Source organism: Pygocentrus nattereri, chromosome 13, assembly GCF_015220715.1.
Source record: "Pygocentrus nattereri isolate fPygNat1 chromosome 13, fPygNat1.pri, whole genome shotgun sequence".
Classification (NCBI taxonomy): domain Eukaryota; kingdom Metazoa; phylum Chordata; class Actinopteri; order Characiformes; family Serrasalmidae; genus Pygocentrus; species Pygocentrus nattereri.
Window position 1 is genome coordinate 21,424,751 of NC_051223.1, and position 18,533 is coordinate 21,443,283.

Consider the following 18,533-nt stretch of genomic DNA (forward strand, 5'->3'; position numbering starts at 1 on the left):
ATCTAATGTTGTGGTACTTCTGATCGATTTTCAGCTTCTTGAAAGTCTGATTTACTGGCCTTGGCACTCTACTCTTGCTTCAGATCTGAAAAAAAAAATTCTGTCCATCCATCCACTGTGAGAAAACAACTCAACATTGAGTCTGAAATGATGTGTAGCTGTCAAGGAGCTGTTATTGAGAAAAAGAAACGGACAAAAAGATATATGCTAATCAAAAAAAAGAAGTCCAGATATCTACATCACTGAGTATGTTTGGGATTACTTGGATCATAAGAACCAGAAGATATAAGCAACCTCTAAGACTGAACTTTGGAAGTGTGGAAAAATATCCCTGCAGATTTCTTTAAAAAAAATGAAAGCAAGTCTTTCAAAAAGAATTGAAGCTGTAATAAGGTGGACACACTAAATGCTGAAAATGTTTTACATTCAGGGCGGCACGGTGGCGTGGTGGGTAGCGCTGTCGCCTCACACCGGGCAGCCAGGGTCCTCTCTGTGTGGAGTTTGCATGTTCTCCCTGTGTCTGCGTGGGTTTCCTCCGGGTTCTCCGGTTTCCTCCCACAGTCCAAAGACATGCAGTCAGGCCAATTGGACATGCTGAATTGCCCCTAGGTGTGAGTGACTGTCTGTCTGCCCTGCGATGGACTGGCGACCTGTCCAGGGTGTATCCTGCCTTCCGCCCGAAGACTGCTGGGATAGGCTCCAGCACCCCTCCGTGACCCTGACGGAGAAGCGGCTTAGAAACTGGATGGATGGATGGTTTTACATTCAGTTGTTGAAGCTTCTAAGTGCTTTTCTGTTGAATGTAGTTTTTCTACCTTTTCCTGTGCTGAAAAAATGAATTTCACTGGAAATTAAATGGCCAATTTCATTGGAAATTAAATAAATGAAGGGGGGTCTCTGACTTTTGTGCACTACATAAAATTGACCTTAAGCAATGCAGATGAAAATTAACCTGATAATTACGTCCTGATAATGAACAACACATGAAAAAACAAAGAGCATTTATATAAAGAAGCTCCTGACATAAGGCACTAATCTTTTTAATTGACATTAGGCTACAATTGTTTTGTTGTGTTACACTAATTGGATCTTGCTTTAACAGCTGTATGTTTAAAAAGGCCTGATGAAGAGCAATCTTCAAAACTGTTAAAAAACGAAGTGGCTTCCCTCGTCACCTCACAGGGAGTGTAATTATATGTTTACTCATCCATTGTAATGATGACAGAGCCGGTGATGGATGTTGCTGCAGCAAGTCTGAGGATTCTCCAATTTCCTGCACTAAATACCTCATAATAAGCCAGGCAGAATAGATACTTCCCTTTAATGTTTCCCTTTTCTCCTGGTAGGTAAGATGTGACGCTCTCTACGGAGTGAATAAGAGTGTGGAATGCCTTGTGTGCGCTATCTGGCTCATCACTGTGAACGTCCAGCATGTCTCCTGCGATGTTCTCTGTAGCGCTGCAGTAGCTCTTTGCTGCTTGTTCTTTGGCGGCGTCTCTGTGCTGCAGGTTTAGGGAGGTCTCCTCTGGAGGGCTGCTGTCTACTTCCTGTAGGGGAATGCAACATGTACTGATTCAGTAATGGTTTCCCCACATAAACAAAGCTATCAACCATAGCTTTCATAAGACCCAAAGTCGATGATCAACAACATACTGTGTATTAGGTGCCTTTCCTAAAGTACAAAACACATACATTGATATTTGTAGGACACCCAACTTTTATTTACTCCTCTTTAATACAGAAAAGCAAGTTAACATACAAATCCCATTTCTGAAAAAAGTTGGGATATTTTGTAAAATGCAATAAAAACAAGAATCTGTGATTCATTAATTCTCTTGAACCTTTATTTAACTGACAGAATACAAGGAGATGAGTTACTGTTCTGACTGATCAACTCGATTGCTTTTTATGAATATAAACATCTTAAATTTGATGCATGCAACACACTCAAAAAAGTTGCAACTGAGCAAAATAAGAGTGAAAGGTTTACAGGGAAGTTCAAGAAGGACACCATTTTAAAACAAGCCACAATAAGCAGTTGAATTGGTAAAGGGTATCATGACTGTGTATAAAATGTTCAGCCATTGCAACAAAAAGATGGATCACTTTATTCCAAAAACTTTAACAGAAGATTGCAAAGAATTTAGGGCTTTCACCATCTTTCATACATAATACTGTGAAAAGATTCAGGGAATCTAAAGAAATCTCAGTCCATGTAAGGCAAGACTGGAAACCACTGCTAAGTGTGTGTGACCTTTGAGTCCACAGACAGCACCGCATGAGAAATTACTGCTACTATGTTAAACATGGGCTCTGGAGTACCTCGGAAAGCCATCGTCACTTAACACAGTTCAACGCTGCATCAAGAAATGCAACTTCAAACTGTATTACCAGAGGAGAAACTCAAGGAGAAGCTCATACAGTAATACAGAAAAAAGTTCTCTGAGCCTGAAAGACAGGGGAACAATGTGCCGAGGTCTACAACAGATCAAAAGTTGCCATCTGTCATGGCATGGGGATTCATCAGTGCCTACGGCATGGGTAACTTGCATATATGTGTGAAGGTACCACTGATGCAGAGGTGTATATTGGGATTTTAGAGAGACATGTGCTGCCATCAAGATGACATCTTTTCCCTGAAAGTCCATGGTTATTTCAGCAAGACAATTCCAGGACTGATTCTGTTACAACACTGTTCTAAACACAAAGTGTGTGTGCTTGATTGGCCTGCCTGTAGTCCAGATCTGTCTCCTACTGAAAATGTATGGCGCATTATGAAGAGGAGAATTGGACAAGAGCAACCACAGATTGCTGAGCAGCTGAAAGCAAGAAAGGGCAAAAAAAGCACTTGCAAAACTGTAGCAATCAGTAGCAACAATTAATATTCAGTTCCAAATATTGGAAGTGTTCAAATACCAAATTTGTTTAAACAATACAATTAAGTTGGTCAGTGAAAGCAGTGAAAATCTTTTCTTTGTAAGTTAGTAATTAACCAGTAATTAAGTTAAAGTAATCAAAAGAAAACAAAAAAAAAAACACAGATTCTTGTTTCTAATGCATTGTAAAAAATGTCCCAACTTTTCCACAAATGGTGTTTGTATTAAGCATGAACATTCTAAACTAACTAGGTTTATTGTGAAGGAAACTATCACAATGGATAATATATTTGAAATAACCATTTATGAAAGTAATACTTCAAAACCTGTGTGTAAGTGCACACATTTTATCCCCTCTTGACTTCAGAACACCTTTTAAATGAATAAACTACATTTTCAGAACACGCTTTTAATAGCAGTTTGAAAATAAATGGTTAAATCATGATGCAACAGTTAAACACTATCCGAAACTTTTCATAGAAAAGTACTTTGCAAAAATATACTGTCACTGTCATATCAAAAATCCATAATGTAACATAAATAAAAGATTAAAACAAATAAATGTAATGCATAACCGCAAAATATCCAAAGTGAAATACATCCATCCATCCATCCATCCATTTTCTAAGCCGCTTCTCCGTCAGGGTCGCGGGGGGATGCATGTACAGAGTATTATTATAATTGTTATAACTCATTATAAATGTATTAATACAAAAATATACAATATACAGTTGCATACAAAAGTTTGAACACCAACGGTCAAATGAAATATTTAGTTGATTTTCTACATGAAAATACGCTAAAACATCCTCCACAGAGAACAGATTCTCACTAAGAAAATCAACAATTTGTACCCAAACTTTTGCATACAACTGTAATTGAGATGGTTTGAGGCACTGTCTCATGTTATATCATGTTCTATAAAGTTACCGATTCATAGATTTCCAGTGTTTTTATGACAGTGATAGTTTACAAGCAGAAAACAAATGAAAACAACTGTGAACTGGAACTTGCAATCGATCAATGCAATGACAGATCCTTGCACTATCAACAACCTTTTACAAAACCTTTCTATGTTAATGTGTGTTCACACAGCAGAATGGAGAATAGCCTCTGCACAGAATTTACTCATGAACAGCGATTAATACAGACGTGTCTCGCAGTGGGGGCCCTCCCAGCCTCTGCATTCACAGCGATAGCTCCTGTTCAGTAGGACACAAATGCCATCGTTCATACACGGGTTGGGTCTACATAGGTTCACCGGCTTCTTCACATCTGCAGAGAGAGAGAGAGAGAGAGAGAGAGAGAGAGAGAGAGAGAGAGAGAGAGAGAGAGAGAGAGAGAGAGAGAGAGAGAGAGAGAGAGAGAGAGAGAGAGAGAGAGAGAGAGAGAGAGAGAAGCAAAAAGCTTCACATGGCCTATTACTGCTGATATTTACTGGGCCTGGAAAAGAGCGATGACCTCCAGGCCTTTCATCATGGTTATAGCTGAGTATTTCCACCCAACAACTCTCTCAGAAGGAACAGGATGGATCTTGTTTAAACTCAGAACATCATATCTCTTCGGGCCCTGAACTGTTGAGCAGCTGAATTTCTACATCAAGTAAGAACAGGAAAGCATTTCACTTTCAAAACTACAGCAGTTGGTCTCCTCAGCTCAGCAGAGTGTGGTGAAGAGGTGATGAAACACTGGTAAACATTCCCCTGTCCCAACTTTTTTGGAACATGTTGCTTCTATCAAATTCAAAATGGGCATATCTTTTTCAAAAAACCAAAATGTCTCAGTTTCAACATTTTATATGTTGTCTTTGTAGTATTTCCAAATAAATATGGAAATAGGTCTGAATGATTTGCTCATCATTTTTTTTTGCAGTTACATTTTGTACAGCGTACCAACTTTTTGAGAAATGGGGTTGTAAAAGGTTCTATTATAAAACCATTTCATACTTCATCAAATGGTTTTTTGCATGGTGAAATGGTTCTTCAGAGTTTTGGACAATGTGTTGCTTATGGTTCTACACTGCTCAAAAAAATAAAGGGAACACTTAAACAACACAATGTAACTCCAAGTAAATGAAGCTTCTGTGAAATCAAACTGTCCACTTAGGAAGCAACACTGATTGACAATCAATTTCACATGCTGTTGTGCAAATGGAATAGACAACAAGTGGAAATTATTGGCAATTAACAAGACACACTCAATAAAGGAGTGGTTCTGCAGGTGGGGACCACAGACCACTTCTCAGTACCTTTCTGCTTTCTGGCTGGTGTTTTGGTCACTTTTGAATGTTGGTGGTGCTTTCACACTCGTGGTAGCATGAGACGGACTCTACAACCCACACAAGTGGCTCAGGTAGTGCAGCTCATCCAGGATGGCACATCAATGCAAGCTGTGGCAAGAAGGTTTGCTGTGTCTGTCAGCGTGGTGTCCAGAGGCTGGAGGCGCTACCAGGAGACAGGCCAGTACACCAGGAGACGTGGAGGAGACCGTAGGAGGGCAACAACCCAGCAGGAGGAACGGTACTTCTGCCTTTGTGCAAGGAGGAACAGGAGGAGCACTGCCAGAGCCCTGCAAAATGACCTCCAGCAGGCCACAAATGTGCATGTGTCTGCACAAACGGTTAGAAACCGACTCCATGAGGATGGTATGAGGGCCCGACATCCACAGATGGGGGTTGTGCTCACAGCCCAACACCGTGCAGGACGCTTGGCATTTGCCAGAGAACACCAGGATTGGCAAATTCGCCACTGGCGCCCTGTGCTCTTCACAGATGAAGGCAGGTTCACACTGAGCACATGTGACAGACGTGACAGTCTGGAGACGCCATGGAGAGCGATCTGCTGCCTGCAACATCCTTCAGCATGACCGGTTTGGCAGTGGGTCAGTAATGGTGTGGGGTGGCATTTCTTTGGAGGGCCGCACAGCCCTCCATGTGCTCACCAGAGGTAGCCTGACTGCCATTAGGTACCGAGATGAGATCCTCAGACCCCTTGTGAGACCATATGATGGTGCGGTTGGCCCTGGGTTCCTCCTAATGCAGGACAATGCTAGACCTCATGTGGCTGGAGTGTGTCAGCAGTTCCTGCAAGATGAAGGCATTGAAGCTATGAACTGGCCCACCCGTTCCCCAGACCTGAATCCGATTGAGCACATCTGGGACATCATGTCTCGCTCCATCCACCAACGCCATGTTGCACCACAGACTGTCCAGGAGTTGGCGTATGCATTCGTCCAGGTCTGGGAGGAGATCCCTCAGGAGACCATCCGCCACCTCATCAGGAGCATGCCCAGGCATTGTAGGGAGGTCATACAGGCATGTGGAGGCCACACACAATACTGAGCCTCATTTTGACTTGTTTTAAGGACATTACATCAAAGTTGGATCAGCCTGTAGTGTGTTTTTCCACTTTAATTTTGTGTGTGACTCCAAATCCAGGCCTCCATTGGTTAATAAATTTGATTTCCATTGATGATTTTTGTGAGATTTTGTTGTCAGCACATTCAACTTTGTACAGAACAAAGTATTCAATGAGAATATTTCATTCATTCAGATCTAGGATGTGTTATTTGAGTGTTCCCTTTATTTTTTTGAGCAGTGTATATAGAACCTTTGTGAAAATGGTTCCATATATCACCAAAAAGGGCTCATTTATTGTTATAAGCTGGACATTGTTACAATAGAACCCTTTTTTGGTGCTATATTAACCATTTTCAAAAATCTGATCACAAACATCTCTTGAAAAATGAATAACTTGTACCATTAACCATGACATTAAACAAATGAAGGATGCACAGTACTGTTCATTTTCAGTTACTATTACAAATTATTCCAAAACTACTACTTTGAAGTTAACTTCTTTTGCAGTTTAATAGTTTTATAGTAATTATAGTATCGCAACTTAACATTACAACATGACAAGCAGTCCACTGCTTTAACTATTGGACATCAAAACAGATTTTGGGCATCATCAGTGTTGCTTTTTCAAATGGTGTAAAAATTAAAAATGAGACAAAAAAAGGGTGTACAAGGTTCAGACTATAATCTTCTCTCCTCTTACCTGAGCATACCATCTGCACCAGCACGTCCTCAAAGTACTTCAGGTCCTCGTAGAAAGGCACAGTAATCACATGATCCTCAGAGCCGGCAATGCGCAGTAGGCTGTCTCTCTGCACATCTCCTGTTCCAATCACAAACACGGACACCCCATTGTCCCGGAGCCTCTGAGCAGGCACTGCTGCGTCCTCTGCTCCTGTCCCGTCCGTCAGGACAATGACAGCCTTGTTGACCCCTGGCCGTGCTCCCTTCCCCATCGTCAGGCTGTGAGAGTGGACATGGAGCAGCGCAGAGCCTGTGGAACCTTTTCCACCCTGAAAGGATGCTTCCCCTACCGCTCTCAGCACGGCTGAGCCTGAGTCATGAGTGTCCAGCTCAAAGACGGAGACAGGCCGTCGACCATAAATCACCAGGCTCACCTGAGCCACGTCACGGTTAACGTCAAACTGCACAGAGGTGCTACGCACAAAGTCCTGCAGATGGACAAAGTTGTCTTTGCCCACACTCGCTGAGGCATCCAGAACAAAGATCAGGTCCACCGCCTGCCCCAGACACCCTGTAAGATACAGAGAGGTTCCATCAGAATCAGGACTGGAAATTTTTTCAGAATCAACTTATTAACCATGTACATTTTCATCTATGATGAACTGGTGAAATTGGTGCTTATGTAAACGTATAATGCAGAAATAAAGGTTGTAAAAATCATGAAGGTGGAGAACTGCATCTATGTGATTATAAATGAAAGTCAATAAAAATCTGAGTCAAAATCAGTTTTTTTTCCACATAACTAAAAAGACTAGGTTTACTGTTAATTGTAATTGTCTACATTGCATTTTTCTCCAGTTATATTTGTGTATTCAGTGTATTTTAAGGTTAATTCTATATCATACCAAAGGATGCTTTAAACCGTTTCTTAAAGAATTGTGACTGAATTGTTGACGAACATGCGTTGCTCTATACAGAAAACAAATAGTAAACAAATAATAGGAACAAATACAACAGACACCCACAAATAGTGTTACAAAATATACATATCCACAGTACGCAAACCAAGTCTAGAATTTAGTAAATATTAAAGGACCTATATTGGTTTTACATATTTTACTTAGTCCATATATAATTTTATGTACCAAAACAGCCCTAATTCATTTTTTCATGACCATTTTCCAAATTCTCATTATCTCTTAGAATAAACAGGTTGTGTTTGTTACTGTGCCTTTAAAACTGATGTATGTAAATGAGCTCTGTTCTAACTGGTGTCCTGTATTGGATCTCATTCAAAAAGCAGTCTGAAACACTCCTTAACTTCAACACTTATGGGTGGGGCTGAACTGCTGTGGACTGAATAGGCAGATATATATAAACATTTCTAAATATGTGTAAGCCGGCATTTGGTACATCAGTTGTTGTGTCTACAAAACAGGCTATTTTTACAGCTTAGGCTCTATACATGGGCTGCATGGACTGGAGAGTGGATGGTACATTTTGAAACAATGTTTCAATACTACACTAAAATATTTCATTATGTAAAATAATTTAAACATGGTTTTCCACTATATAGGCCCGTTAATATAAATATAGTAAACAGATCGGGTAGGATGCGAGTGTATCAGGTATAAGATTTGCAAATAATGTGTGGTACAGAAAGAAAGGAATTATGGTACTATTTACTGCTGTATAATACTGGAGCTGATAGTGTTAGTACAGTGTGGAGGACTGTGTTATAGTAAGGGCAGATGGTCAGTACCCTGGTTGTCCACACTGCAGATTTTGGCTTTGAGCTCAGGAATTTTTGCACTCAGCCTGTCAGGACTGCTGTAAGTGATGGTTCGCTGAGGATTTCCTGTGATGTTGTTGATCTCTTCCTTCATTCTCTCCGGCGCCACTCCAATGATGAAAATCTCCCGGTCTCGTGCGTATTTGGCCGGCTCCACTACAGGATCAGCGGATGGTGACCCAGTAATCAGCACCACCACGCGTGGCAGGTCATCCTGAATGTAGAGGTGAGCAATATAGCCAAATATATATATATATATAAAATCACAATACACAATATGATTTTTTCCTATTTTTGATTTGTCACATTTAAATATTTCAGATCATCCAGCTACTTTTCAAATAAGACAGCATGAGTGAACAAAATGCAATGTTTAAATTTTCATTCTATTTATTGAAGATAAAGATTTATTCAAAACCTGTACCACCCAGCTGAAAACGTAATAGCCCCCTAAACCTAATAACAGGTTGTGCTACCCTTGGCAGTAACGACTGCAATCAAAAGTTTGCTATAACTTCAATGAATCTTTTACATTGTGATGGGAGGATTTTTTCCTTACTCTTCTTTGCAGAATTGTTTTAATTCGTCTACAATGGGGCTAAAATCAAGACTTTGACTCAGCACTCCAAAACCTTCCATTTGTTTCTTTTGAACCCTTCAGAGGTGGGCATTTCCCTGTGCTTTGGATTGCTGTCTTGCATATAACTTACACTGACACAGGTGATCTCAGTACAGTTATGTACATTTCTGAAGAGAAAACTAGTCATAAGTGATAATAAATTATATTAGTAATGCACAATCAGAACAGACAAGATGTGTAGCCAATTTTTTGCACCAAACAAGCAATTAGAAATCTGATAATTATTATTAATTTTTTTTATTTGCAATTTTATGACATAGAGTAGAAAGTAGAAAAAGCTAAAACAAAGCTTATTGTTACACACTTTATCGTGATAATGATATCGTATTGCCATAATGTCCACCCCTACCTGAACATCAGCAAATACAGGTGCGCTCTGGAAGCCGTGGCGTGTGATGTAACGCAGAGCATTCCCTGTCTTGGCCTCTCCCTTTCGATACTGCAGAGAATCCACAGCTTGCACCAGCTTTACCAGCTCTCTGTGCTGCCCAATCTGGGCCTCAAGCTTTACATCATTGCTATACTGGGCCAGGCCGATCTTCACTGGAGTGTCTGAGCTCAGCACAGCCTGCATAAAGCGCTTCAGGAAGGATTTCAATCGCAGAAAGCCTTCCAGGGTCAGAGCAGTAGAGCTCTCCACCAAGAAAAGCACATCCACAGAGCAGTCCAAAGTCAGCAAGGGAGCTGGAAAAAGGATGTGATATGGTTAAATGTTGCACTGATTAAGGTGACCTTGAGTCTCACACCTAGTGCAAAAACATAATGATCAGTGCCACATACTTGACATATTACCAGTTTATTATAATAATAATAATACATTTTATTTGTAACACACTTTACATTTGAAGCAAATCTCAAAGTGCTAAATGAATGATTACTTTAGGCATCAGATTTAGGTTTATGGATGGATGCATAACTTTCTTAAACACTTTCTCATAGAAAGCTGTAGAGAGCAAGTAAAAATCGGCATTCCTGTCATGTATGAAGATGATGTCACAATTTTACATTTTTGCCATTTCACCCACAATGTGAGATGGGAGAAATGCTCTGTCCCTTTCACTTCCTTCTATAAACACACAAACACTTGACACTGAGTAAAGGGTCATCTCTTCCTTCTCAAGTGAAGAAGGTTACATGGTCTAACTGGAGTCATCAGTGATTGACAAGATGAGGAGATAGTAAGTCATTGTTTCCTGACACACTAACTCACAAGCTCTCATTAGATCAGAGCAATTCCAAGAACCTGCTAAACGCTTCAATTACTGACCCTTATTAACTAAACCAAAGGATCCATGGGATCCTGGACACTGAAGAACAGGGTAAAAGGGGGCTGACAAAGTATGCAGAGAAACAGATGGACTACAGTCTGTAATTGTAGAACTACAAAGTGCACCTATACAGTAAGTGGAGCTGATAAAATGGACAATGAGTGTAGAAACAAGGAGGTGGTCATATTGTTATGCCTGATCAGTGTAAGTGCAGATAGATGACAGCGTTGCAGTGAGAGCGCTGATAAATACCAAGATAAGGTTAATTTTTACACTCAAATTGTATACACTAGATGTATAGATTTATAGCAATAAAACATTTAATATAATTTGTCGCATTTGGTCTCAGCTTACTGCTCCACAAATTCACCGCTTTAAGCTGAACGATTCGAGATGATAAAGGACTAGGAGCATTAGCTGAGGTAACTGAGCATTACCGTTTGTCTGTTTATGCAAAAGACTGAATGCATTTCAAGCCACAGGCCACCTACAATGACTTTCTGTGTCTTGATTGGATTTAATTTAAAATTATAAGTGGATGGCTGTGACACGTAGAGTCACTGAACAGCGCTGAGAGTCACTGACCACCATGGCACATTGACACTGGGGTGAACAACTTCACTAAGAACAATAATTTTAAAAAACTGAACATTGCGTGACACGGAGTTGTTTTTGTGTAGCAGTACTGTACACAAATTACTTATACTGTCCCTAAGGAAAAGTAATCCAGGACTGAAACAGTCCTTATAATACCTATTTGGAATGAGGTTAACCAACTGTAGACTGAATAGGTGGATGAATGTAAGTGCATATTTATAAATAACAAACAGCTGTTTTTAGATTTTGTCAGTGGGCCATATGGACTAACATGTCAATGTTAAATGTTGCAAACTACATCAAACACTGTTAAAAAACATGTAAGGAAGATTCCAATAATTCCAATAATATTCCAATTCTAATAATATGGGCCCTAAAAAGAAAGTGTACGCCTGTGTGTGTGAGAGAGTTAAAGAGAGAGAAAGCCAGGGCAGTATTAAAGCATAATATGTGCAGGACAATGAGCTAGGTTCAGTTACTTGGCAACAGTGCTGGGTTACAGGGTTTGTTGCATATCACTGCACAGTGCAATAAGGTGGATGCTGTGGGAGTATTTAGAGATGAGGAATGTGTGGGTTTTCACTCGGAGCAAAATTAGACTGTGCTTTTTTCCAGAAGGACACAAAGCCTCAGAGGGGTTGACGAACACTCCAGCTAACAGTGCATGACCCAGCCTGAAATCTGACCACTACTGTAACCCTAAGCCATGCCAACTGAAGTGAACTCTAACTGACACCCACACACACGCGCACCGTCGAGTCTGACAGCTGCAACCGCACAAGGCGACCAACAAACCGCCCAAAGAAAACACAAACCACAGAGCGGGTGCAAGAGCCAAAAGCCAGTGATCCATTATCCAGTGCAACTATGGAAAGAGCAGCATGCAGCTCACCACAGTTTGGGTCACTGCCGTAGCCTGCAGGACACTCGCAGCTGTATTTCTCCAGCCCCTCAGACATACACGTCCCACCATTCTGACATGGCTGGGAATCACAAGGATCTAGACAAAGAGAGAGTAATCATTCACACAAACAAAATATTTCATAGACAGTCATAGTCACTATGCATTTAATAAGATAGGAATGCTTTCTGTGTAGTCTGTTTGAGTTACAGTCCTGAGCAAAAGTCTGAGGCTACTCTTCATTTAATTCCATGTTAAAACGGCCAAGTTTGTTTCTCAGGGAATATTTCTGAGATCAAGTTGTTTAAGGATGAGAACATATGTGGGAAAACAGGAGTTCCCAAAACTGGAGTTAAAACAATTATTAAACAAAGTAGTGAAAATGAGACTCCTAACAAGGGTGCAAAACCTAGTAGGCCACCCAAACCGTCCCCATCAGATAAACAGTGCTTAAAGATTTCATCTCTGCGAGAGAAGAGAAAAATCAACCTCCACTCTTCCTTCAGGAAAAAAAACAGGTGTTTCTGTCCATCCTACTGTGAAAAGAAAACACAGTTTTTACAGAGTAAAGGAAACACAAAAAAGAAGACCATCTGCAAATGCACCGGTCACCTCAGAATCCAGACCTCAATATGAATGTGTGTGGGTTTTATTGGATCATGAGAACCAATCTCTACAATTGAACTTTGGAAGTGTGGAAAAATATCCCTGCAACTTTTTTCTGAAAAACAAAGTAAAGCTTCTGGAAAAAAATTGAAGCAATAGTAAAGGTAAAGAGTTAACATACTAAATATTAACAAATGATACCCTATTTAGTTGTCAAGGCTTCCGTGTAATTTTCTGTTAAATATGTTTTCTGTTATTTTTATTGGTTTGCATTATTGTACTAAGGACCACTGTGACTGGAAATTTAATAAATGAAGAGTGGTCTCTGACTTTTGCACATTACTGTGATAAAAAATACTTCACATCTTACCTGCACATACTGTTCGGTGGCAGACTGTGGGGAGCTGTTTGTAAGCCTTGGTGTATCTGTACCAAAGTTAATTGAAAAAAGAGGAGGTCATGAAAGTAATTCCTTACATCATGGTACACTGGTCTATCCGAGTGATGTTTGATCATCCCTGTTCCTTTTCAGTAAGTGCAGAGCTACAACAAAGTAATTGCTCCTGAGTTTGTCGACTTTTGCATATTTGTCACACAAATAAAGTTGTGCACTTTTCACAAGAGCAACTGCAACAAAACACTTACTATATCTTTTATGTCACTGTGGAGGAATTTTGGCCCACTCTTCTTTATTTGTTTTAATTCAGCCTCATTGGAGGGCTTTTGAGCATGAACTGACCATTTAAGGTTCTGCCATAGCACCTCAATGAGGTTTAAGTGAGGACTCTGACCACTCCAAAGCCTTAATTTTGTTTTTTTGAGCCATTCAGAGGAGGACACACTCCTGTGCTTTGGATCACTGTCTTGTTGTGCGTGAGCTTCAGATTGTGGACTGATGACTGGATTTGTCCTGTAGGATTGTGTAGTAGAGAGCAAAATGTATGGTTCTCTTAGTTATGGCAAGTCACCTGGACCATCACGCAGCAAAGCATACAATACTGACTGCTGATGTGATGTTCCTATTGTAAAATGTCAGCTTTTGAGTGATGTAAAAGGGACCCCTGTCTTCCATAAGTCCAACAGAGCATTATTGCAAAAGGCTTTGGGGTCATCAACGATTTTCTGCTGAATGTTAGACAAGTGTTTATGCTCCTCTAGGATAGCAGGAGTTTTTGCCTTTAACCCCACTTTACATTGCTGGAAAAAGGTTCTATTTTGTGATGTTTAGATTAAACCAGGCTGGGAGTAATCAAGCCTGGCTGTGTCTGGTTTAACTGATCCCGGTTATTAACTAAATTTGGTTAATTGGTTGACTAAATAACTAATCATGCAATATATATATATATATATATATATATTTTTTTTTTTTTTTTTACACAAAGCCAGCTGCTGTCTTTTTCAATTTCAAAAAATGATTTTATGCTTACTCAGGTGTCTATGCATTATAATGAATTTTGAAGCTTGTTTGACGACCTGAAACAATTAAGTAAGACAAATATGCACAAATAGAGGAAATCTGGAGGGTGTGTGAAGGCAAATAGTTTTTTTCCCAGCCATGTAAGAAAAAACATAACTAAAGCTTTGTTAACATAAAACAGCAGTTTATGTTAAAACAGTCTAATACACTGTATATTTTGCAACACTCAGCTTCGTGTTCATCATAGCATTTTGGCAGAGTAGGTTTTGCCTAAATAGTGATTTGACACGTTTCTGTTCTGATCTATTGTTAAAGTGGAGTGAAAAGCTTTTTAACCAGCTGCAATGTTTAGCTGCTGACTAGCAGTGATAACACAACTAAGAAATAAAAGGTGTGGGCATTGGCATTCATTCCCAAAATAGCAATTTCTTAAATATTACAACAAATACTGTGTCCTTCATGTATCAAATGGACCAACAGAAATGGTCCAAAATGACTTGGAATAAATTTCTTTTTTCATGCAACAACCATATGGATGGTGAAGACGAGGTCCAACTAGGTTTGACCACCCCGATGAAAAAAGCAAATTCCATTTCTGGACACAAAGTGTCCCAGAATCCAAGCATTTTCATATGTTAACATTTCCTTTGAAGGTTAAACTACTTCTTTTTACATCCAAACTATTTATACACAAAGTATGCATTTCACTGGTTCAAACATCCCCTTAGCGTAGGGATATGTTTAGGTACCCTGCATCAAACTAACATAAATCCTGTTACATTTATAGATTTTTTTATAAAGTTAATGTTTCAGAGATACAAGGTCAACAAACATTTATGTGTAAGAAAAATCATTCACAATTATTTTATTCAATGTTTCACATAGTGCACTGCACAAAAACCAATTAAACAGGACTAGGTGGTCTAATTAAATATGCAATTGGTCATTGTAAAATAGAAACTGTGGAAGGTGAAAAAGAACTTAATTGACTCAGTAGAACAAGTTAGGGAAATCATGAATTGTCAGCTGATTCCAGATTGTATTAAATTATCTGACTTTTCAACTAAGTACCTGGCTGAAGGTCTAAGAATGAAACTAATTGATGCCTACAAAGCAGAGAAGAGCTATAAAAAGATATCAAAGCACAGCCTGTTGGCTATTTCCACTGTCCGAAATGGCATAATGAAAAGGCAGCTAATAGGCCACTGTAAAAGTGAAGACAAGATCTACAAGACCAAGAAAACTAATCAGATCAAACTGCTCATATGCTGGTCAGAAGGGTAAAGCAAAACCGCCATATGACAGCAAAGGATCTGCAGAAAGGTTTAGCTGACACATGCTTTTTTGTGGTACATTGTTCTACTGTGCAGTGTTTGTTTACACAAACATGATCTCTCATCAGAGGAAAAGAGCTGTGACTTCACCAGTATGCAAAATAACATCCATAGAGGCAATGTGGAAACAAGTGCTGTAGGTGAAAAAACTAAGGCTGAAAAGAGGCTGGCTTCTAAAACAGGACAATGATCCAAAACATACCTTAAAACCCACAATGAATTAACTCGAGAAATGTAAGCAGAAGCCTTGGGAATTGCCCGAAGCATAGTCCCCTGACTCAAACACCTGTAAAAACTGGTTAGATCTTAAACATGCTGAGCATGCAAGACAACCCAATAATACTGCAGAACTAGAAGTGTTCTGCTATGCGGGGTGGGTGAAAATTCCTAAAACAAGAATAGAAGGACTACTAGCTGGTCACAAAAAGGTGTATGGTGCTCACACTGCCATAACTGCTGTTTATTTATTTATTTTTACAGAAAATCAAATAAAGTTACTGTACATTAACATTTGCAGAAAAAAAAATTTGAAATAGTTTGAAAAAAAACTAAAATATGTAATTTGGTCAGGATGGACACATTTGGTAATAATAATAATAATAATAATAATAATAATAATCTTATAAGATTTTTTCTTACAATTAACATTGCTAGTCTTTAATATGCTAAGACAAAGTAATGGTCATCTGAATTAAAAACAATACTAGGTATTTCCAAACATTTGAGTGTATAGATGTAGACTGTTTTTTGGAGCACAGTGATAGATGAACTGCACTTGCCTGTAATATGGACATAAGGAGGTGTGTGGTGAATAGCCCTTAGATCCCTTCCAGCACATAAAGTTTCCCTGCAGCTGTTTGATAGTCTCCAGGGTTTTCTGCACACATGAATAGGACTCCGCCGTACACCCTGCGGACACATGCACAAATCAGCAACTCACACAAAGCACTAACTGCCTTACTGACAGCAAGAGTGGAGAGTGTGGAGAGGACAGCCTGTCACTCAACAGCTGCAGCCAGAGGGCTGGGAGTGTACCTGCTGGGATGGCCATGCAGATGGAGGAGGAGGAGGAGGACGACGAAGATGAGGAGAGGGAGGTGAGGAGCCCGTTCACAGCATCACTGAAATGCTCTGCAAAAAACACATGACTCTCCACAGGAACACTAGCCAGAGAGTGGAGCTCCTCCCACCTGATACAGGAAGAAAACATTCACACTAACAGGCAACAAAGTGACAGGCAGCAAGTCATCTCCTAAGGGAGTACGTGATTTGTAGCCATGATTTAGAATCAAGCAGCTCTGCAGCAGACAAGCAACACAATTGTTTTGAATTGTAGATGGACAACAAGTAGTAGTCAATCTGAGGTCAGTCTAAGAAAGCAGGTTTAGAGTTTCAACTTTACGAAACCTAACATACACAGGCGTGGTTAACTTGCTGTATGACAGCAGTTAACAGCGTCCTCTGCTAACACAGGTTTAGATACTCAAGCTGTGGGTGATGCTTTGGGGAAGCATATAAACAACACAACATTTATGATGAACAGGCAACTACATGAAATAAAGAGGCATCACCAAAGGAAAAAATGCATATTATCTAAATATGTAGAAAGTAATGTATTTTAAATGGTTAAAAAGCAATGCTGTGGGCACTGCCACCAGGATTAGATCGAATTAAGCTTAAATGTTAGCTGGGTGAACAAGAAATACTACATCGTGAGACAGACTCTTGAGTCCTCAGTTACTGTGCTAAGAGAGAGCAATAAAACATTATCCTGTGTCTTTCATCTAAAAATCACAAAAATGCACACATGTCCCTGCAAACACACACCCAGCAGTGAAATTTGAGATGCTTAGATGTGTTTAACCGCAAAGATTTTCTCTGCTTCCTCTGTCCAGGAGCCACAATTGACACACGCTGTCAGCAATTTATCAGAGCACAGCAGCCCACCTGTTCGTGCACTAAAGGACTGTCAGCACATCTGTTTCACATGAAAAGTGCAGCTCCTAATATTTTGACACTTGCTTGTTTGACACTGTCATATGGTGCCACTTGAGACCTTTCAACATAATGCCATTCATTCACCTTCACCTGCATGAAATGACCTACACAGCTTAGAGGAACACATGACTGTTTAAGTTTGGAGTCACTATTTTTAACGATATCAAACTAAACTGAATGCTGGTATTGTGGCAGAATTGAGTTGGGGAAATTAAAAGCTGGATAATTTCACAAAAAAAAACAAAAAAAACACCACATTGTATATAGATATACACCATGTTCCAATGTATTATGCAAATTGGATTGAAGTGTCATAAAGATTATTTTTTTGTTTCTCAATTAAACTCATGGATGGTATTGTGTCTCAGGGCTCTGTGGATCACTGAAATCAATCTCAGACACCTGTGATAATTAGTTTGCCAGGTGAGCCCAATTAAAGGAAAACTACTTAAGAAGGATGTTCCACATTATTAAGCAGGCCACAGGTTTCAAGCAACAGGGGAAAGAAAAAGGATCTCTCTGCTGCCGAAAAGTGTCAAATAGTGCAATGCCTTGGACAAGATATGAAAACATGAGATATTTCACGAAAACTTAAGCGTGATCATCGCACTGTGAAGAGATTTGTGGCTGATTCAGAGCACAGACGGGTTTGTGCAGATAAAGGCAGAATGAGGAAGGTTTCTGCCAAGCAAGTTCATCGGATTAAGAGAGCAGCTGCTAAAATGCCATTACAAACCAGCAAACAGGTATTTGAAGCTGCTGGTGCCTCTGGAGTCCCGCGAACCTCAAGGTGTAGGATCCTTCAAAGGCTTGCTGTGGTGCATAAACCTACTATTCAGCCACCCCTAACCAGTGCTCACAAGCAGAAACGGTTGCAGTGGGCCCAGACATACACGAAGACTAATTTCCAAACAGTCTAGTTTACTGATGAGTGTCGTGCAACCCTGGATGGTCCAGATGGATGGAGTAGTGGATGGTTGGTGAATGGCCACCATGTCCCAACAAGGCTGCGACGCCAGCAATGAGGTGGCGGAGTCATGTTTTGGGCTGGAATCATGGGGAGAG

General features: G+C 40.0%; 1 protein-coding gene across 2 annotated transcripts in view; it reads right to left on the reverse strand.

Annotated features, from left to right (window-relative positions):
• Nucleotides 1-18,533, reverse strand: part of vwa2 (von Willebrand factor A domain containing 2) — a 47,843-nt gene that overhangs the window by 13,057 nt on the left and 16,253 nt on the right. Inside the window, exons 7-15 of one of the 2 annotated variants that reach the window (XM_037544123.1) lie at nucleotides 16,506-16,660; nucleotides 16,250-16,379; nucleotides 13,090-13,145; nucleotides 12,105-12,212; nucleotides 9,697-10,031; nucleotides 8,678-8,921; nucleotides 6,935-7,486; nucleotides 4,029-4,151; nucleotides 676-1,547 (exon numbers count right to left, since the gene is read on the reverse strand). In XM_037544123.1, coding sequence (XP_037400020.1) covers nucleotides 1,414-1,547; nucleotides 4,029-4,151; nucleotides 6,935-7,486; nucleotides 8,678-8,921; nucleotides 9,697-10,031; nucleotides 12,105-12,212; nucleotides 13,090-13,145; nucleotides 16,250-16,379; nucleotides 16,506-16,660 — 1,837 coding nt within the window. In that variant the 3' untranslated portion in view covers nucleotides 676-1,413. Of the gene's footprint in view, nucleotides 1-675; nucleotides 1,548-4,028; nucleotides 4,152-6,934; nucleotides 7,487-8,677; nucleotides 8,922-9,696; nucleotides 10,032-12,104; nucleotides 12,213-13,089; nucleotides 13,146-16,249; nucleotides 16,380-16,505; nucleotides 16,661-18,533 lie in introns of those variants that run through there. The other variant, XM_037544124.1, reaches the window with a different exon arrangement.